This window comes from Cibotium barometz, chromosome 20 (genome assembly GCF_041138505.1).
Source record: "Cibotium barometz isolate CiBa-2024 chromosome 20, ASM4113850v1, whole genome shotgun sequence".
NCBI classification, from domain to species: domain Eukaryota; kingdom Viridiplantae; phylum Streptophyta; class Polypodiopsida; order Cyatheales; family Cibotiaceae; genus Cibotium; species Cibotium barometz.
Window position 1 is genome coordinate 26007761 of NC_141065.1, and position 22447 is coordinate 26030207.

General features: G+C 48.7%; 1 protein-coding gene across 1 annotated transcript in view; it reads right to left on the bottom strand.

The window, feature by feature from the left end:
• Positions 1-22447, bottom strand: part of LOC147627712 (Pseudouridine synthase family protein) — a 104450-nt gene that overhangs the window by 18409 nt on the left and 63594 nt on the right. The window contains exons 6-7 of the mRNA XM_086814664.1: positions 16586-16695; positions 15709-15792 (exon numbers count right to left, since the gene is read on the bottom strand). Coding sequence (XP_086670790.1) covers positions 15709-15792; positions 16586-16695 — 194 coding nt within the window. The remainder of the gene's footprint in view (positions 1-15708; positions 15793-16585; positions 16696-22447) is intronic.

A 22447-nucleotide genomic window follows, 5' to 3' on the forward strand; every position in this document is an offset into this window, starting at 1 on the left:
CATAATGCTGCACCAACCTTGAATCTGTCCTGCTGCGCATCTGCACATCCATATGAGCCTTGAAATGCCCTGTAATTAGAGAGCTGGTCTCTAATTTTGCGCCTAATTTCTGCATCCGGCGTGAGGCGATCCAAGATGAGTCTCCAACCGTTGCTCACCTCTTTATCACCCTCCTGCCCTTTTCCCTGAAATTCTGGGTCCACCATAAAAGCAGCTGCATGTAAAGGAGAGGAATATGAGCTCCATCTCGCCACACAAAGCGAGTGGATCTCCTCATATCTATCTACGTCTGGCTCAAGCTTCTCAAGACTCTCTATCATGTGGTCCATGGCTTCATATACTTTGCCGATGCATGGCTACATAGCATCAACAATCCTGAGCAAGTGGACAATGGGATGCACCATGGCGTCAGTGTGCTTGAGGTCCTCCCAAAAATCAGCATCGACGACCTTTTTCTTGCATGAAATCCCTACCTGTGTACGTGCAAAAGATGAGCAAAACTCATCACTGATGAATAGTTGCCACACGGCACCCTGACAATCCTTCAAGCGATGCAACATAAGAAAGTTGTATGCAAAGCGAGTGTCCGAGTACTTGAGAAGGACCTTTGTGGACCTCTTCCCAAACTCGGATCGAAGGTATGTGTGATTGTTGATGAAGGTCACAATTGCACATGCATCATCAATCATCGATTCAATCCATGACAATTTCCCAATATCTTTCAAAAGATTATTGAGACAATGTGCCATGCAAAAAGAGACGGTGATTTGAGGATACATACTCTCAAGAATAGCTCCCGCTGGGGAGGCCATCCCTATCTGAGATCTGCTCCTGCGAGCTCCGCCTCTCCCCCTCCCGCTGCTTCTCGCCGTCGCGTCCCTCTCCCCCCCGCCTGTCCCCCGCCTTCTCCTCCGTCCTCTCCCCCGCCTCCTTCCTCGCACCCTTCCTCGCCATCTCTCCCCCGCCTTCTGCCTCGCATCCTCCCCCGCCTTCTGCCTCACATCCTCCCCCGCCTCCTTCCTCGATCCCTCCCCCGCCTTCTCTCCCCCCCCCCGCCTTCTCCTCCTCCACCTCCTTCCTCGTTTCCTCCCCCGCCATTTCTCCCCCCCCCCCGCCTCCTTCCTCGCTTCCTTCCCCCGCCATCTCTACCCCCCACGCCTTCTCCTCCGCCTCGCTTCTCTCCCCCGCCATCTCTACCCCCCCCGCCTTCTCCCTCTCCTCCCCTTCCGTCTCGCCCCTCCCCCCACCGCTAGCTCCCCCGCCTCAGCTCCCCCCCCCCCCCCCCCCCCCCGCTATCCTCTAACCTTCCGCCTCTCCGTTTCCTCGTAGGGCTGTGTCCCTCCCGTTGGTGACCCCGGTTTCTGGCCTTTTCCCTCTGGAGGACTCCATGGAAGCCGCTCCGACTACCCCTGCCGATTCCGGTCTCCGTCTGGAGTTCACAGCTGCATATCATCAGTTGTTTGTTTCCACAGTATCCGCTCTTGAGGCCTCCTCCTTGGTCTGCAAGATAGTGGGTAGCCGTCCGATGCGGAGAGAGCTTCGCGACCTTTTGCAAGGCAGCCTCGTTGGCATGCCTACCAAGATCGTCAGCATCGATTTTTTGGGACGTGGCTACTACCATCCAACCTCCCCTGGGGGGCCCCCGCGAGTGATGGGGCTCCCAGTGCATTACGGTTTTTTCAGGTGCCTCCAGCTGGATGCTGGCCCGTTAAAGACACTAGTCGCGCCCTTGCGAGTTTGCGTGGTGTGCCATCCCTCTCGTTCTCCTTCAGTGGTGAGCAGCATGGTGGCCTTCTCCTTTCCTCTCAGTGTTGCCCCAGACACAGCATGGGATTGCAACTCTGTAGAGGAAGTTTTGCATGATCAGATACTAGAGTTTTCTCACCACTTCAGTGACTTGGGGCTCACAGACCTATTGCAGACCCGATTACACTCAGCCCGCATGAGCTTGTTTGGTATAGGAGATTGGCGGGCGGATCCGGTCCACACCTCAGTTGAGGCGGTGCTACTGATTCTCCTCCATGCCGCCCTGAGGGTGCAGCCTACCTTTAGATACATATATGCAGAGGATTGGTCTCACGCCTATGCCCTGGACAGGGCGAAGGCGGAGTGGGGCTAGACACAGAGACAGGTCACCCTCTTTTTGGAGAGACTCCGCACCCGGACAGACAGTGACTATTCTCCCTCCAAGCCGGCGCCCAAGACTCACAGAGTGGAGGGCAGATCATCCGGGCCAGCTGAGAGGGGTGAGCCAATGGCGGCTGCTTCACTTGCCATAGCTCATCCATGAGGATCCTCTCATGGAACATCCAGGGTCTCGGTGGACATCGCTGCTACATTGGTCGGGGCAGACTTCGCCAAGAGATCCAGAGGGCTCTCGTTGGAGGACCCATAGATATCCTTTTGATCCAGGAACACCACCTTTCTGCCGGGCGTACCCGCACCTGCGGGAAGATCTTGCCAGGCAGGAGTCACACTTTTTGGTCACCGGCATATGGCTCCCAGGGGAACCAGGGTGGAGTATGCATCTCAGTCAGCGAGCAGCTTCTATCCGAGGTTGTGGATTCTGGCACTCTGGTCCAGGGTCGAGCGCAGTGGATCAACCTTCGGGTTGGGGAAGACCGCATTGGCTTCCTCAACTTCTACGCCCCTAATGGGGCGACCGGGAGAGCCGAGTTCTGGAGCACCATTAGGCAGTCCCTCCCCATGGCAGACCATTGGTGCCTAGGGGGGGATTGCAACATGCTGGAGGATGCAGAGGACAGGATGGGGGGCAGCCAGGAGACCATTCATGGGCCGGAGCTCGCTGCCTGGGAGGAACTAGTGCTGCAGGTGAGAGGCCAAGATCCGTGGACTCTCTCGGAGTTTGGCAGGTTGCAGGGGAGTTTATCTTTCTCGCGCTCGGATAGACGGGCCACAGGAGTTAACCTTTCCCGCATCGACAAGTTTTACATTGATGAGTGGACTTGTGATAGAGGTGGCACTGTGGGCAGGTTGCAGGGGAGTTTATCTTTCTCGCGCTCGGATAGACGGGCAGCCAGGAGACCATTCATGGGCCGAAGCTCGCTGCCTGGGAGGAACTAGTGCTGCAGGTGAGAGGCCAGGATCCGTGGACTCTCTCGGAGTTTGGCAGGTTGCAGGGGAGTTTATCTTTCTCGCGCTCGGATAGACGGGCCACAGGAGTTAACCTTTCCCGCATCGACAGGTTTTACATTGATGAGTGGGCTTGTGATAGAGGTGGCACTGTGGGCATACTTGCAGGCTCCTCGTTTTCAGACCACTTTCCAGTGCTTCTCCAGATCGAGGACCCTACGAGAGGAGAGCGAGGCCAGAGCGTCCGGATTCCAGATTGTCTCATAGAGGAGCCCGAGATTGCGACCAGAGTTGAGCAGGTCTGGCAGGAGCTGCAGTTCAGGAGAGGATCGACAGCCAGCGATCTTGCCAGGGGCTTGCAGGAGATCAGTAGGATGCTCAGACAGGCTGCCCTGGACCGTCTGGAGGCCTTCAGAGAGCAGGAGAGGAGCCTGTGGAGGAGTCTAGCGTCCCTTCAGAGACTCCAGGAGAGGGATCCTACGAGCCCTTGGATTTCAAAGCAGATGGAGTCAGCTCGCACAGAGATCAGATCCATCGAGGAGAGGAGGGTGGAGTTCCGATTCCATGCTCGGGCTTCTTTTTAAACACAGGCTGGAGACAGAGTGACTCGAGATTTCTTTGAGGCGACAGGGCCTCGCTTCAGACGAGAGGGTCTCAGGCGTCTTCGGCAGGCTGATGGCCAGGTTGTGGTGGATCCCCCCAGGGTTCGGGCGATAGCCACAGATTTTTACAGGGATCTACTCTCTGCTGAGCCAACAGATGACAGGGTGAGAGAGGCTCGGGAGGCAGTCTGGAGCTTCACGAGACCGGTTGTGCCGGCCCATTTGCAGCACTCCCTTCTCTCCCCCTTCTCGAATACGGAACTGGAGGAGGCTCTTCAGGCACTTCCTCGGGGCAAATGCCCAGGAGAGGACGGTCTCTCAGTGGCTTTCTTCCAAAGGTACTGGGGTCTCTTGCATAGGGGTTTCAGATTGGCATTCCAGGAGATTATGGAGTCGGGAGACATGCCGGACAGCATGGCAGAGGGGTTGATTCACTTGATCCCCAAAGAGGGAGGAGACAGACTGGAGATTAGACAATGGAGACCAATCACCTTGCTAGGCACAGCCTACAAGGTCCTAGCTAAGGCGATCAGCAGGCGGCTTCAGCCTCACCTTTCGGACATCATCCACTCCACGCAGACAGGCTTCATCCAGGATAGGAGCATCCTGGATAACATCTTCTCTTTCTGGAAGGCTACGGCTTTGGCTAGATTTCGGCAGGAGGATCTGGCAGTGCTCCTTCTCGACTTCGAGAAGGCATATGATCGGGTGGACTAGGCCTTCTTGGAAGGCACTATGGAGAGGATGGGCTTCCCCCCTCAGTGGATCTGTGGGGTCTCTGCACTCTACACATCGGCTCATAGCCAGGTGCTGATACAGGGCGTGCACGGAGAGAGGTTCCAGCTCTCGCGCTCGGTGCGGCAGGGGTGCCCCTTGGCGCCCTTTCTTTTTCTTTTTGTGGCGGAGGCCATGAGCACTTTTTTGACGGCACAGGATACAGGTTTGCGGAGCTCCTAGACTCGGAGTTTGCGGATGACACTGCTGTCTATCTTCAGGGAGGAGAGGAGAACCTCCGCCGCTTCGCCTCAGCCATGGACAGGTTTTGCAGAGCTTCGGGCGCTTTGATCAACTGGCACAAGTCGTGTGGGTTGTGGGTCAGTTCTGTGCCCCCCCCCCGACTTGGAGGCCAGTTGATGGTTTTCAGTGGCTGCCCCCCGGCACTGTGGCTGCCCCCCGGCACTACAGTGCGCTATTTGGGATGCTATGTGGGCATTGACATATCTCCGGAGCAGCAGATAGCTCCCCTTCTTCTGAGCATTCGGAAGAAGCTTCTGTATTGGAGTACCGCTCGTTTATCTCTGGCTGGCCGAGTGGTTGTGGCCAACCAGGTTCTGCTTGCTACCATGTGGTACATCACTTCTTGCTGGGCCTTCTCTCTCGGGCGTGCATTGGCCAGGTGCAGAGGCTCATCAGGAACTTTCTTTGGTCCGGTGGCGACGGGCGGCCCGCCAGGGCCAAGGTGGCATGGGCTGTGATCACTCAGCCGAGGGAGAGAGGCGGCCTGGGCATTGTTGATCCTATTTGCCAAAGCCGAGCTTTGCTTGGCAAGTTGGTGGTTCGTGGCCTCCTACCAGGCGCTGAGCCGTGGAAGGAGTTTCTTGTTTCCAGGATTCTCAGCCGCACTCCTTCTCTTAGCGGCCCCTGGACCCCCAGCATCAGGTGGATCTTTACAGAGCAGCGATCCAGAGGAGTGGGCCTTGGCTTCGAGGAGCGTTTTGCAGCTAGCCTTCTGAGGGCCTGGGCGCATCTGAGGCCGTCACTCTTCCAGACTCCCCCGGGCACCGATGAGGAGCGCCTGAGGCAGCCATTGATCTGGAACCCCTTGATCTGACTTCCCAGTGGTCATATGGTTGGATCTCGGTCTCACGTGTCGTGGGGCCCGTTGAGCTCCGGCCCAGCCCAGTCCCTAGACGACTGGATATGTTTTCAGCAGCTGCCTCTAGAGGCTCAGGAGAGGAGACTCAGCGGGATGAGGGGCAGAGAGTTGATGAGGCAGGACATTGAGGCGACCATCCCCCGGTAGTGGCGGACCCCAGTACAGGACCCTCCACCTCCACAGTGGATGGGCGTCTTTACTCGGCATGAGATCCTTCTAGCGGTCTGCGGCTCAGCAGAGAGAGAGTCGCCCCACTCACTTTCGAGGTGGGAGAGGGTGGCTAGCTTCAGAGGACACGACTAGATTTGGATGAGCTCCAGGGTTGTATTTTTCAGAGGGTGCGGGTGGTCGGCTTTCATCAGAGACAGTGGCATGTAGACCCCTCACCGGCCTCGATAGGGGAGGACTTTTCTTGGAGATTATGGGCTTGGGACAGCAGGCCTCTTATTCGCCTTCAGTGGGATCCAGGTGAGTGGTTTTGGCGAGATCCCTACTCGGCCCCTACCTGCCCAGGCATCCCCTTTTTTCAGTACACAGCGAGGCTGGGGCGGCGGATCCAGAGGCACAGGATAGCGGGCACCCCGGCGGTGGCCGAGCATTGGCGGCGACAAGGGCTCTCCCCTGCCTTCCTTAGGGACTTCTGGCAGCGCCTTTGGGCCAGCTTCCGGCGCCGGAAGGTGACGCTTTTTCTCTGGCTTACAGCGCATAGAGGACTGGCTGTGGGGGCCTGGCTAGCTTTTGGCAGACACCCAGCGTCCTGCCCTCGGTGCGGCCATGCACAGGAGTCGCAACGGCACTGCTTATGGGATTGCCCACAGGCACAGCAGGTCTGGCAGCGCGCTCTCAGGATGGTTTTTGCAGGCTCGCCAGGTGAGATGATGGTGACGTGGGGTGCGGTGGCTTGGGCCACGGACAGCGGCCCGGCCCTTGGATACGAGGACGTCCCTGGCAGTGCGACCATCCAGGTCTCTGACAGGGCGATGGCGGTGGTTCCGACGCCAGACTTCTCTTCGACAGTCTCCCAGGAGGGGGACGGGCACAGATGGGAGATGATCAGCAGCATGACGGCTTGGCACATATGGAGAGCCCGATGCAGGGAGGCCATTGACCACCAGGCGACTCCACCGGCGGAGGTCATACAGGCCCTCTGGGTGGACATCATTCACACCTTGAGAGGACACTGGGGGAAACAGGGCGACTCGGATCGCATGAGAGGTCGCCGCAAGGCTTTCCTCCGCACTTGGCAGCCTGACCCTTTCCTCATCGCGAGGGGCGAGGATGTCACTTGGCACTATAGGCCTCCAGTTTGGCTCTTCTCACCTCCCACATGTACTACTAGGTAGCCCCCCCCAGAGAGCGGCCAGCCCCACGGGGGTGGAGCTCAGGTGTTCACTGTGTTTATTATCCCTCCTTGTGAGGTGAGCTTTGTAGCCTTATGGCGTTTTCTCATTAACTAATAGAAGGATCGTTTTTCCCCAAAAAAAAAAAAAAAAAGAATAGCTCCCGCTGCCCTATTTGTCGCCTCACCATCCGTGATGAAACCGATCACACATTCGGGGCCGATAATTTCGATAGCACTACTCCACTCAGCAGCAAGTACATCCGCACTCTTTCCCGTCCTTGAAGCATCATGTGAGGAGACAAAGTACATCTCCCCCCGTGAGTATGCCACAAGGCCATGGATAGACCTTTTCCGCGTGTCACTCCATCCGTCTGCAATCAAAGAGACTCCATTGCGAGCCCATTGTCTCTTTGTGTTTGCCGCCGCTTGCTCAACAAGGCGTTTCTCCTTGTCAAGCATAGTGGTCCGCAAGGTTTCGGAGGATGGAGGTGTGTAGTGAGGACCGTACTCGCCAATCTTCTTCACCATCGTTTTGAAGTAGTCGGACCTATTTATCATTTCAAAAAGTTGACCTCATCCCACCATGACCACCCATCCGTTCTACTCCTACCGCCTGCACGAGAAGAGGATGCCATGAATAGTTAGTAACTTAGTAGTAGTCTAGTAGAAGAGGGTGGAGAGAGCTTAGAGGGTAGAGTAGGAGAAGAGGTAGAGGGAAGATTTGCCTATCATCGACCACCTCTTGCCTATCTGCACACACGAGCAGCTATATGAATAGTACCATGAAGCCTACTGCACTCGCAGGAATGCTACAAATTGTGATCATGAGGCTACCTTAAATGTAATCTAAAGTGGTGTTGCTCACTGTTGTTTCTCTTCACCACCGCCTGAAAGGAACTGGGTATGTGGCTAGCTGTTTGTTTGGCTACAAGATCACTTTATGGGTGAGTAAGAGAAGTGGCTGCGCTGCCTCTGTGTATTATCCTCTCTCTCACAACCAAAAAGCAGAAAAATGGCTCTCTCTCAAAATGACATTTGAAATTTGTTCAAGTAGTCTAGTAGGAGAGGGTGGAGAGGTCCGAGGAAGGTGGTGGAGTAGGAGAGGGTGGAGAGGAAGGTGGTGGAGTAGGAGAGGGAGATAGTGGAGAGGAAAGCTTGAGTAGGAGAGGGAGATGGTGGAGAGCCTAGAGGTACATCATCATTCATGGAAGGCTTGAGCAATGAGTAGAAGAGGAGTAGCATAAGCCCATTATATAGCATATGGCAGCTCTCTCTCTCTCTCTCTCTCTCTCTCTCTCTCTCTCTCAAAGCCTCAAACGGCCAGCCTCAAACGGCCAGCTGCCAACACCTAGTAGCCGTTGCCCGAAAAAAAAACGGCTAGTTTTCTGTAGCCGTTGCGCCGTTGCAGGCGTCCCCCGTCCCCGGCTGACAACGTCCCGCCGTCCCCATCCGACGGGGACACCCGTCCCCTTGCCACGTCCCCTCTGTCCCGTCCCCTGGGCCGTCCCGCATCTGTCCCGCGCCTGCAGTTAATCGGGACGGCGTTCCCACGTCCCACGTGGGCGTCCCACCGTCCCCCTGTCACTATGACTATGTGTACTAGTGCAATATACATGTGTGATAGGGGAGTCACACACTCATTCCCATGAGTTGACTTATCCCCACAACTCTCTCTCTCTCTCTCTCCCTTCTTCTCTATGTATATCTTCTCTCCAGTGGTCAAAATGACGACACTTAGAGCTGTATTAGCTTTGGTTGCTCATGATGATCTGGATTTGATTCAGATGGATGTGAAGACTGCTTTTCTTCACGGTGATCTCCATGAGGAGATATATATGCAACAGCCAGAGGGTTATGCAGTAAATGGAAAGGAGAAGCTTGTATGCAAGTTGAAAAAGAGTCTTTATGGGCTCAAACAGGCACCAAGGGAATGGTATCATAAATTTGATACATTCATGAAATCCCAGGACTTCAGGAGAAAGTGACATAGATCACTGCTTATACACCAAGAAAGCTTTGGATGGCAGTCTATTGATCCTCATCTTGTATGTTGATGATATGTTGATTGCCGGGAAATCTCGTAAAGAGATGGATGCCTTGAAGAAGAGGCTGCATCAAACCTTTGATATGAAGGATTTGGGTGATGCAAATCACATTTTGGGTATGCGGATACTTCGGGACAGAAATCAGCATGTGTTGTATTTGTCTCAGAAGGAATATATTGGCAAAGTTTTGCAAAGGTTCAATATGGACGGGGGGAAGAAGACTAGTACTCCTTTGCCTCCATATGTGAAACTCAGTGCTATGGACAGCCCACAGTCAAATAGTGGCAGGGCTTATATGGCCAAGATTCCGTATGCTTCAGCTTGTGGCAGTCTCATGTATGCCATGGTTGCTACTAGGCCGGACATTGCATTTGCAGTGGGAGTGGTTAGTAGATACATGGCCAACCCTGGCAAGAAGCATTGGGAAGCAGTGAAAGGTGTCATGAGATACCTGAAGGGCACACAGGATATGTGCATTTGCTTTGGCAAACAGGATGCATTAGTGCATGGTTTCACGGATTCGGATTATGCCGGTCATCCAGATAACCGGAAGTCTACTACCAGTTATGTGTTTACATTCACAGGAGGTGCTGTGTCATGGATATCCAGGATGCAGAAGTGCACTGCCTTATCTACTACAGAGGCCGAGTATATTGCAGCCACAGAGGCTTGCAAGGAGGCATTATGCCTATCTCGGTTAGTGGTTGATTTGGGTTATACAGGGGATATTCCATTGTTGCATTGTGACAGTCAGAGTGCCATCCAGTTGGCAAAGAACCATGTCTTTCATGCAAAGACAAAGCATGTGGATGTGAAGTATCACTTCATCAGAGAGGTGATAGAGAACAAGCAAATTCAGCTTGTTAAGATTCATACGGATGACAACCCGGTTGATCTGTTGACAAAGAGTTTGCCTCCGAAGCGGTTTGCTCATTGCAGACACTTGATGGGCATTGGATGAGGCCAGTTTCAGCCTTGATATGGCCTTGTATATTATCATGTACATGCTGATTTTTCTTTTCCTTTACTTAAGGGCACTTTGCCTTTAAGTGGGAGGTTGTTGGGGTAAAGGCATTATGCCCACCCTTATAGTGTGTACAAGCCCATAAGTTATAGTACATAGTACAGTTAGTACTTTTAATGTACTAAGTGCACTATGTGTACTAGTGCAATATACATGTGTGATAGGGGAGTCACACACTCATTCCCATGAGTTGACTTATCCCCACAACTCTCTCTCTCTCTCTCCCTTCTTCTCTGTGTATGTCTCCCACATGAAAACCTAACCCTAATTAATCCTCCCATTCAGAGAACTGCAAGCGGAGCAGTGTGCACATTAAGGCGGACAAGAGCTACGTGTCGGGCTATGCAGGTACAGTCAAGCGACCGATGGTAAGAGAACATGCAACGCACAGTCAGAGCACGCAGAGCAGAAGGGGTCAACCACAAGTAAAAGAACGGACGGCAGCATAGAACAACAAGCAACATCAAAGAGGGCGAAAGAACAGCCTACCAGTGGGTAAGCTTAGAAGAGGTAGAACTCTGCCCGGTGCCTGGGTGGCTCGGCCCGGGGTCCTTGCCCCCCCAAATAAGGTGCCAAAGGACAACCATGCCGGACCGAACGAGAAAGCGGAAATCTGTCACCTCTGGCTCCCTGAATGAGAACCTACCTACGTGAAGCCAAGTATAGCCTGGAAACACCTCGGACGCACTCCTCAAGCAATCCGGTCCGGCAAATCGTTCCCTCCAGAAAGCCCGTCTACCCCCCGTGCCTCTAAAAGCATTGCGGTTCTCCCAAACCCTCAATGTTCCATGAGACAATCCACATAACTAAGATCAATGGAAGGCAAAACCTAGGTTGCCTAAAACGTTTCTGTTAGCGAAACGTCATAGGACAGGAAACACGAGGAAACGGCAAACCTATGTGGATGGAAACGCCGAGGGTAGGTTGGAGTTTCATAGCCAATATACATTGCAAAACATAAAGGGAACATTAAAACCACATTTAAAAGAAAGACTTTCTCCGAGTTTCTCATGAATCAAACAGTGAGAGACAGATACACGAGTGAAAAATACATAGGTGACATATCAATGACATGATACAGTTACATAGATTCCACAATTTCATCATCAAGTAGATCCTCGATACATGCTTCTAAATCATCCTCTTCCAATACATCCCACTGTTGGCATGGCCCAGAGACATAGGAAGCTTCTTTCCTAGATATTAACCTGAGGTTGCTATGCACATACACCAAGTCCTCAGCTTTCTTATGACCTAGTCGATTGCAATTAACCGAATGAATAAACCCATAAGTAGACCAGTTGCGCTCACAAGCTAAGGCACTAGACACATGAGACAACACCTGAATGGCCAATCTTTGCAAATGTGGAGCATTTGTGCCATGATTCTCCCACCATGCAATAGGAGACATTGTCTGCATAGTTTCTGCACCATCGCCAAAGTCCCCCTTCAATCCAATGTAATCGGACAATTGCTCCTTATATTTTGACTTCTCAGCAAGATCTTTGCCCACCCTATCCAATGTCTTCCTTCGCCCTCTCATCACAACCTTGTCAGTATGCGGCTTCTTTGAAAACCATCTTGGATTGAGAAGGAAAGTTGTTGCATGAAGAGGTGAATGCAACATTTCCCACCTTTCTTGCGCAAGTGCTCAGATCTCCTTATAATGAGAATCCCCCTCTTTCTCTTATTTCAATAGCTCCCTGATCTTCTCCAACATCTGACCAATGCCTTCATACACAACACCCATGCATGGCTCATCTTTGTCGACCATGCGAAGCATGGCCATATTTGGCTACAAAACCTTCACATACTTCTCCACATTAGCCCAAAATGCATCTGACAAGATCATGTTTTCAATTACCTTTGTTGGCTCGATATGGGCCTTCCAACCATCCCACTCATCACTTGTCAAAAGATGCTTGAGTGAACTCTTTACCTTCACTAGTCAATGCAACATAATGAAGTTAGAGGCAAACCGTGTATCCCCTGGCCTGATTAGCTTGAGTTTGGAGAGCTTACCAAACATGGCTCTTATGACATCATGATTTGCAATAAACTGTTGAACCTCCTTGCTGCTTGTGATTGCCTCCTCCATCCAAGTGATAGCGGCCAGATCCTTCAACAACAAATTCAAGCAAGTTGCACAAGGAGTCCAAAAAATATAAGGAAACTCCTCGTGCACCAAGTGTCCTACAAGCTTGCAATTTGCTGCATTGTCCGTGATAATCTGCACCACGTTCTCAACGCCTTGAGACTATAAAATTAAGGAGTGGCCTCTTAGCTGAGTCTATCCATCCATCAGAGACTATGGAGCAACCATAGTGAGGCCAAGTAGACTCAACAATAGAGAGACAGGAACATACCCTTGATCTTTCCTTGTCTAGAAGTGTGGTCCACAGCTTCTCGTAGTTGGGAGGCTTCTATCCTTTGCCAAAAGATGCTATCGCTGACACCATCGCATGGAAATACGGGGAGTGAGCCAATGCAAAAGCAAGACCACACGCGTAGAGCAAACAAGCCACCGCCTCATCTACCCCCTCTCTAGACTGCTCCTTGAACATGCCTTGCAAAGAGGGTTGTGTAACTTGTGGCACCAATGTCTTCTTGGCTGCACCATGCTGAGTCTTTTGCTTCTTGAGAGCACTCTCATGGTCCTCCCGAACCATATTTGCCCGGTCTTCAAGAATAACCTTGCAGCCATAGTTGTCACGGTACGAAAATACAATACCGTACGGTAGATACCATATGGGAATTTTCGGTACGATATGAAAAGTTGGGATACCGTACGATAAAATACGGTTTTTAATTAAAGAACACCTACAAACATAGACATTTTCAATTTGGAAGGATAGAGTCTAGAGAAGTTGTTTCAAACCAAAATTTTAGTTAAAAAAACAAGTTTGAAGTGACAAACAAAAGTACATAAAGCACAGAGGTGCAATGCGATCATGCACGCTAGGCGCGAGTACAAAAAAGTGAGTACAAAAAGGGGGCCAAGGCCCAAGGAGAGACTAGACAAAGGCATCACTATCAGAGCTCTCGCTAAATCATCCTCATGAGAAGAGGGCACATCAGTGGCCTCGCCGAAGTCGCCATCGCTTAAGGAGGCTTCCCTCATCATCGAACTCAGGCTCTCTAAGCTCATGTGAAAAGCCAAAGGGAGCATTCCTCATCTGCAAGAGCTACCCGAACCACGCACTATGTCCTTGGAAGCACCACGAATCGTGCATCCATGGCTTCCTACTTGCACTCCTCTACCACCACCTCCACGCCCACAGCGAGTGCGAGTAGGTCGTCAATCAAACGACTCGAGCTCTCAATAGATCTCTGCATAGATCCTCTCCTCCTCCTCATCTTGCTCTTTTGTTAATACTCTCAAGAGTGCCCCTATGAGCTTGAATGCATCCACATTCACCTACATTGTACAATGATCAATTGACAAGCAATGTATTAGAATTTAGTTTCAATAAACATTGAAGTTTGAAATTTGAATGCTTATAACTTATAAGTTATAACTTATACCTGTATCGCCAATTCCATCTTTTGCATTGCGCGCACCATCAGAAAGTTAGCGCGGCAATACACTAGCCGCTCTAACTGTTGCGTGCTCAAGCGATTGCATAACTTCGTGTGTACAAGTGAGTAGGAACTCCAGTTCCTCTCACATGCACCCGAAGAGCAATCCTGAGCTTGATGCTGATACAATGTTGGCTAGTCACCACACCACCAAAAGGTCAAGACACGGGCAATGGTTTCATCCATGTGCGATGTAGTAAGGGTGGGTGGGGCAGCAACACTACCTCATAATTAGGCCGATGCTCTGATATCAATGGCACATGCGGAAGCTCTAGGAGTCTTCTTTTCAGTCCTAACTACTGCATGAGAACTCTTGATGCAAGAACAATCAACCTAGATAGAGAATAGAGGAGAGAGAGAGAGAGAGAGAGAGATGGATATGTATTTAGTATATTCAAATAGTACAAAAAGGTACATCAATCTGGCTGCCTTAGCAACCCCAAAAGTCTATCTAATCACCCATCTTCTAAGGGGAGAGAGAGAACTAACAATGAGCAATAGTATGCCTTTTACAGGCAATTGGAGCTATTAACCAAATGGCCCACCTGCTATCGGCCAGCTCCATGCCGACTGGAAGTACACGACCTCCACCTGGCCGACAGGGTCCTGACTCCTGGTCACCTCTAGCCCTCCTCAAGCCTGTGACAGTGTTTACTGCTCCAATCCTGATGTTTATCCTGCTGGAGATCAGGAATTAGCCTGGGATTAAGCATGTCCATGTGCCTGCACGACAAGCGCGGGGGGGGGGGTGTTGGGGGGCGCCCAAAACAGCAGACGGAGGAAGGGAAGGCAGGAGCTCAACAGGACGGGGGAAGCGGGCAGAAGCCGGGCAAGAAGAGGGGTGGCTGCACTGAGGCGCAGGCCACTAAGGGCAATGGTGGGGGCGCAACGGGCGGAAGAGGAGAAGGCAGGAGCTGAGGCCGACACCAAGCAGGAGGGACCAAGCAGAGAGAGGGAACAGGCAATTGCAGGGCAGCACGAGGTGGAGGGCAGCAGGTGGCTGGTGATGGGGAGGTCAGGTGCGCAGACCGGGGGGGGGGAGCTCCAAGGATGCTGTTAAGGCAACACTAGCACCATTGAATTATCTTGACAAACACCCAGCCTAAGAGATCAAACTTGCCACAAGAGGGCACCTGGGATCACGGATCTACTAACGCCTCGCTGGAGTCATCGGGGATCAGACACAGTCCCTTGAGAGAGCCAGATGTCATCACCCTCCGAGATCCATCTTTTATGCCAGCCTGCTCCAGATCGAGGATATATTCCAATGCCAGAGTGGCACCACCCCTAGACTTTGACTCCATGTATACTGCATAAGAGGAGGATGACACATGATGAGTCCCATTGGTTTCACTTGCCTCACCTTTAATTGTACATGTAGGGCCCACGTAATACGCAGATCTATTCCTTTTGGCACTTAATTTTGTTTCCATGTTTCTGATTTCCAGTTTACACATGGAACATATGTGACACTTTTTGGTCTCGTAGACCCATTGGGTCTTTAGAAGACATTTATCATCTCTCTCTCTCTCTCTCTTCCAGTTCCAGTTTCATTTTCTAGGTGCCAGTAGTATCATCTTTATTTTTCATTTTCTGGTTTTTTATCCAGACATTGTATCAGATCCACCATGATGTAACTTTTTGGTCTCATAGGTCATTATGGCCTTTTGAAGACGTTAATACAACATTTCATTTCATTTCATTTCTCTCTCTCTCTCTTTCTCTTTCTCATTGTACCATATTCCTTGCATAGTAGGATCTAGATTCTTCATATGTATAATCTCAGAGGCTGAGATCTTAGCTTTCAGTTTTAGTTTACTATTGCTTTATCTTATTTCATCCATGACGAGATTTCCTGGACACTATGTACACATCACTTTGGTCTCATAGTCTTCTGAAGACGTTAATATAACTTTATTTCATAGGTCATTTTGGTCTTTTGTGGTCCTTTCCTTTCTCTCAGAATCTGAGATCTTAGCTTTCAGTTTTCAGTTCTCAGTTTTAGTTTATTGTTGCTTTTTCTTGTTTCATCCATGATGAGATTTCATGGACGCTATGTATACATGTCTCATAGACCCTTTGGGTCTTTTGAAGACATTAATACAACTTTTGTTCTTTCTCACACACACACGAGCAAACACACATACCTATTCAAAGCCCTGCCCATATCAGCACACAAAGAACGTATGTATGTTCCTTTGGAGCAGCAAACATAGAAATCCAGCTCCTGCCTGCAATCCGCCTTTCAAATATATAAGTCTGCCTTTCAAAAAAACAATAACATAGCCATAACTGTAGTCGCTTCAATCCATTAAATACCAAACCCTCGTAATGTGATACAGATGTTTCTAATAAATAGTACTTCTCCACAAAAGGGAGAGCTTAAAAAGCGACAAATATACTGTACCTGCTCAGGACAAACATGGAGTAATGTCAAACATGATCCCAGACTCTTCAAACATCCAACTACCAGGGATCTACTCCAAATGGGTGGTGGGTGATAAGCAGCCTCATGACTTGGCATGTCTGACGAGGCACAATACCATGAAATTAGAGAGGCAGCTCTCACCCCAGCAAAGCCTCAATGCCATTTGGACGGATCTGATGATGCGCAAGGGTCCAAATGCAGGCTGTTAAAAATCCTGTCGGTCTCCTTGCCCACTCCCACGGGTGGCAGTTAAGGCTACTTCCACAGTGGGCTTTTACCCCTCCCCCTGACATTGTCATCTGAGATCTCCCTACCGAAGGGGCTAATGAAGGCCATCGCAAGAAACTGTGTTCCATGCTCCACTACATTCAATTATACAATCACATTAAGGGAAAGCTCATAATGGATCAAGCAAGCAAGCTCGTGCACCACCCACAAAGGTGTAGAATACTGAAATCTTCTACAGACAGAAATCATGGACGTCGTCGTCTACGTCAGCAGCCTAGGAGGTGATTTCAACTTTGGTAGTTAGAAGGCAACACTCTCCAGCTCTATTACTTTTAAACAGTCTGAGATTTAAAGATTAAGTATCAAACCTGTCTTCCTTGTTCCGCTCTATTCGAAATTCATACACGCTTATTTTCCGTGCAGGAACATCAAGATGCTCTCCTCGTCTCGCTTTCTCATATAATCGTTCTCCATCAACCTGAGGGGGGAAGAAACATCTCTCTCTCTCTCTCTCTCTCTCTCTCTCTCTCTCCCACACACACACACTCATCAAGAGTGAGAATCCTGCTCAATTAGCTTGAGAAATCTTCCAAAAAGATTGGGAATGATGCTCAGAGAGTTCATTGGTGCAGCAATGAGAGATGAATTCTCTCTCTTGAAGGATATTGTTATGATGTACATAGAGAAGACCACAACATTAGTAATAGATGTGACCAAGTTGTTGTATTCACCCTGCTAAGTGTGAGCACGTATTGGGAAAACAGTCTCGTAAATAACAATCACTTAAATACTTAATGAAATGGAAACAGCACAAAACATAAACAAAGCTGAGAACTGAAATATATACCTAGATGAATCCAGGAACATGCCCAAATTCACCTTATAAGAAAGTGCAGTTTATAACCTCATGGTAGTTATCCACAAGACAATAAACCATCAACTCCATCATGCATAGTATGGACTAGATACTACGACATCCCCACTAACGTCATCAGTGCCCAATAGTAGGTGTAGAACTTGGTATCAATATATGCTCCCACACACACACCCTACACACGCACACACACACACACACATAAGAGCATACATTCATACAAAGGTCTATGAACTGAGTTTCCGTCAGAGCTCCGGAGACGCACGGCAAACTCAGCCATAATGAAGCCTAGCACTAAGGATCATAACAAATAGAAAGCATTATTACAACAAAAAGGTAGTTGATAGGGCACATGCACCACTAAAGATAGAAAGAATTAACAGAATATCAACTGGCTGCACCTTGGACGAAAACTTCACAATGTGAAATTTGCATGTCCGCTAATACAGCATAAAGATATACCTAGATGAATCCAAGAACATGCCCAAATTCACCTTATAAGAAAGTGCAATTTATAACGTCATGGTAGTCATCCACAAGACAATAAACCATCAACTCCATCATGCATAGTATGGACTAGATACTACAACATCCCCACTAACGTCATTAGTGCCCAATAGTGGGTGTAGAACTTGGTATCAATATATGCTCCCACACACACACATTACAAAGCATTTTAATAGATTAATACAAGAGTTTTGAGTGCACTTACCGCCTCTTCACATGCCACAAAACACATTAGAACATAGGGCATTCACACGGTTCACAAGTAGGTGTCCCAAGCCCATAGTTGTCAGGTACCAAAAGTTCGATAGTTCAAATACGGTCTCAGAACGCACCGCTAAATTTTGAAAATAAAAAACAATGGAGGTACGGTCTATTAAAAAATACTTAAAAATATAAATATAGATGCAAAACTTATAGAGCTTGGTGATTCTCTACTCCAAGGTTATGGCTCTCGACCACTACTACAAGCTGTCCCAATGCTGCCTCATAGGTTGAGTTCGGCCTCTAGTAGACGTTAATACAGCTTTCTTTCTTTCTTTCTCTCTCTCCAAGGCTGCCCATGAAGTACAACGGTTGCTGGGGACTATTTTGAAGGCTTCCATCACAAAGAAATATTGAACGCAATGGTATTTAATCATTGTGTTATGATTTTCAAGCATTGGGTATTTGCCTTCTTAATTAGTTATATATGGACAACAAGCTTATCACTGCCAAATCACATTAATCAACTTTTAACCATGGTTGAAAATTGAAGTAAAACTTGTGAATTTTCAGCCAACAATACTTGAGCCAAATAGATGGAAGAATAAATGAGAGAGAGAGAGAGAGACGACACAGCATAGACCCGGAACGGCCGGGCCCCTTCATGGGAATATGAATTATTCCTCCACAATTTTATGACTGTATGGACTGATTTGAATCAGCATGGTACAGCCAACAAACAAGATAGAAAACAAAGCCTTTGAATCTCCTAGTTTGTATGTGGTGGCCTACCACACACACACACAAGTGTTGGAGAAACTCACCCGTCTATGTGCCACCCCAATGGCCTACCAATGGGTCACACAACCGGTTATCTTCTCTTGTGGCAAGGATGCTCACAAGAGTGAAGTCCTTTGATGAAGAAAATCAGCAAGCTCTTCTTCAACTCTTCAAAGCCTCTTTTTGAGGAGCATCTCCGTCTTCACATGATAGCCTTCTCTCTTGAAAAATGGTGCTCTACACTTGGTAGAGAAGAAGCTAGTCTTCTTGCCTTCCTGCTCTCAAAAATGCACAAGTTTACATAAACTCTCCTCTTCCAAAATGAAGGGAATCACCTCTTTTTATAGGTGAATTCCTTTCTAAAAAGCTTTCTTAGTTCAAAATAGAAAAAGCTTACACATGTTAGGTTGCATGGGGAACTTTTACACATGTTTTAGTTTGCATGAGAAACTTTTACACATGTTTAGTTTTGCATGGGAAACTTTCCTTTGTCAACAAATAGAAAGAGTTAAGTTCTCTTTCTCTCTTTGAAAAATAGAAAGAGATACTTATAACTCAAGTTCTAAAACGAATTTGCATGTGCAACTCAAGAGACAGTTCCTGAGATGGCCTGGGCAAGTCGCCACGTCACCTCAAAAAAAAATTAATTTTTATTTTTATTTTTATTTTGCATGTGCAACTCGAGACATTTCCTGAGATGGCCTGGGCAAGTCGCCACGTCACCTCAAAAAAATTTAAAAAAATTGCCCGAGGGGTTTTCGACCGCTCTGATTCCGATTCCAGTCTCTGTTTTCCCAAAAGATAGAGGGAAAGGCCTCAAAATCGACCTCCAACTTAAAAGGTACATATCTTGTAAAACTATCAAAATTGAAAGTAGTTTAAGTAAGAAACATACTTAACCTCCTGCAAATTACAAGTCGCTAGATCAGCAACCAGTATTATGCACAAGTTCGATGCTTTAAGATGAATGTCTAAATGTTCAAGCATTCTCAAAATCAGCATCCAATGCAAGATCTTCAAACAGCTTATTGTGCATGTGCCTAAGGTGAGTACCATCCGTTCCATACACTTGTATCCATCTATATGCTCTCCCATAATGGTAAGAGTGCATAGTCCATCATGCTTATGAAGCATGTCCAATCATACTTCCCCACGTCGGGATGGAAGCATGTCCATTCATGCATACAATATTATGCTCTCCTATTTCGGAATAGTAGCATGTCTAATCATGGTTCCTTGGAAAAGAACACATGTCCAATCATGAAGTCTGCCATGCTAGGTCAGACAACATGTCCAAGTTTTATTAACTTCAAAATTCTTGATACAAAATTTCCTGTAAGCTAATTAGGGTTTTGGATTGGGAATTTCTCACAAATACAGGCGGGTGACAGTGAACATGACGCCTGGTTGGCAAGGGACTTATGTCTACGGCAAGGGTCATGTGGACTGACACTAGTTGGCAAAGGACTTATGTCTACGCCAAGGGTCATGCGAACAAACACCTTGTTGGCACGGGACTTATGCCTACGCAACGTATCAGTAGACTAGCATTTGATATGCTGGGAAGTTGACGTCTGCGCTCAAATCCAGTGGACGTTCTACGTCTGCATACATAGTCAATCGGTCTTCTATTTCTCGGCTTGGTGTTCACATGTGTAAGCATGGAAGCCAGTGGAGAGTAGCTTGCCTTTGACGTGACACTGGGAATTGGGAAACGAGGGACGACTCCTTGGATTTCGTGGATTCGACTTGGAGTATGAACATAGAGATATGATTTGGATATTTGTATTATGGAGACTCATTTGTCTCACCAATTTATTTGATCCATGGTTATGATATCTGCACTTATGGGACTGCTTTGTCTTGCACATTTATTTGAGACATGAATATGATATCTGGACTTATGGCACAGTTTTGTCTCGCACATTTATTTGAGAAATGAATATGATATCTGGACTTATGGCACTGTTTTGTCTCGCACATTTATTTGGAACATGATTATGTTATCTGAACTTATGGGACTATTTTATCTCGCCCATTTATTTGAGACATGGATTTTTTCAATTATATTGGATTTATGAGGCTGTCTCATCTCGCCCACTTGATGGGAAATGATTATATCTTGGATGTATGGCTTGAAGCTTAAAGTTGTGGACAACATTTAAGAAGCTCGGAAGAATGTCAACAGCCCAAACATTTCCCAGTATAAAAGGGGTCTAGTGGACTCCGAGACATCTAAAGATTTGGAGAGTACAAGCTTTGGGAATGGGAGGATTATCCAATACAAAAGATCTAGCGCCTGAAGCTTGGTGAGATGGTTTCTTGGACACAAAACTGGACATTCGAGCTCAAGTGTCAAGTGGAAAGCATGTATGGCGAGTTCTCGAGTAATTGGGAGAGATCTAGTATTGAAACTATTGGCACATATGCTATGAGTAGTGCCACATGGGCTAACCAAGGGCACTTTTCTCCCTTTGGATTTTTCCCCTTGGATATTAGGTGTGAAAGGACACCACAATTATTGTATTTTGATATTGTGGAGTCAACCCCAAATCTTCTGTGTGAGCATCAATCACCATCTCTCTCTTGAGAGTGCTTGCTCCTATTCATTCCCTGTGTGTTCCTATCTGTGTGGAACCCTAACCCTAACAGTGACATCAGAGCTTCCAGGTTGCAGGCGCCGCACCCTTCCGTCCGTCGGCTCCACTTCTCCATCGCTCGAGCTCGATCCTTCGCCTATTGTACTCTCCCGCCCGCCCAGCCGAGAACCGCCCATTTCCACCGCCAAACCCGGCGGCACTAGTGCCGAGGGCTCCAACACCGCCCAGCCAGGCAAAGGCGCTCTCACCACAGTGGGCAGTGCTTGGCAGAGCTCAGCCACACTCATGGCTAATGTGGCATTTGACAGAATTGTGAGTTTTTTTGGAGGCAACTTCTGTCGCTGGCCACCAGTCCGTCGTCGTTCCATCCGGCAACCAATTCCATCACCGTCGACTTCGTGCTCCGTCTACAGCATCACCATCGCACTTCACACTCTACCTACAGCGTCGCTGTCGACCTCGTGCTCTTTCGCTCTGTATGCAGCCTGCCGACTCCTGCATCTCGTCGTCCACTGCTCCCGTCACTCGTCACCTGCATTTCGCCATCGTCAACAGCAACTCGCCATCATCAGCAGCAACTCGCCGTCTGCACGCTGCTTGTCCATCTATGACTCCGTCCGCCAGCCCATCCGTCTGCCACCTGCAGCTCCCACGTGCGCCGACAACGACCTCTTCAAAGTCTTGCTTCAACAAGAGAGTCCACACCTATAACAGTGGACGTCCCGCCTCCTTGTCTGCCAACTGTCCACCTGAAATTTTGCAAAATCAAGGTTACAGGTAACTGAATTTTTGTTTCAGTTCAAGGGGCTTTTTTACATTTCTTGCTTCATTGCAAAATCAAGTGCAAGCAACAGTGCAGAGCAACATCTCAATGCGGGATTCAAGGAAAATTTAGGGATTTTTCAGAATTTGGGGATTTTCCTAACTTACACAATTGCAGTTACTAGGGACAGAAATTTGGGGCTTTCTTAAAATCACTGCATAATTGCACAATTAAAGCTCATTAGTACACAAATTTTGGGGGGCTTTTGTGAATTATGTGCAATTGACACATAAATCAGTCCCTTGGTGCTCAAAAATTTGGGGATGTTCAGCATTGCTTATCTGCAGCCTTGTATCCAAGGCAAAACATTTGCACGGGACTTTGTGGTTGCCTGGCATTGCACTCCAGTGCATTTGGCATTTTGCCTGCAGGTGCTTTTTACAGCATATTTGGTTGCACGTGTTTGCATATCTCTTAGTAAAGAGATTTCAGCAAATGGTTCGCA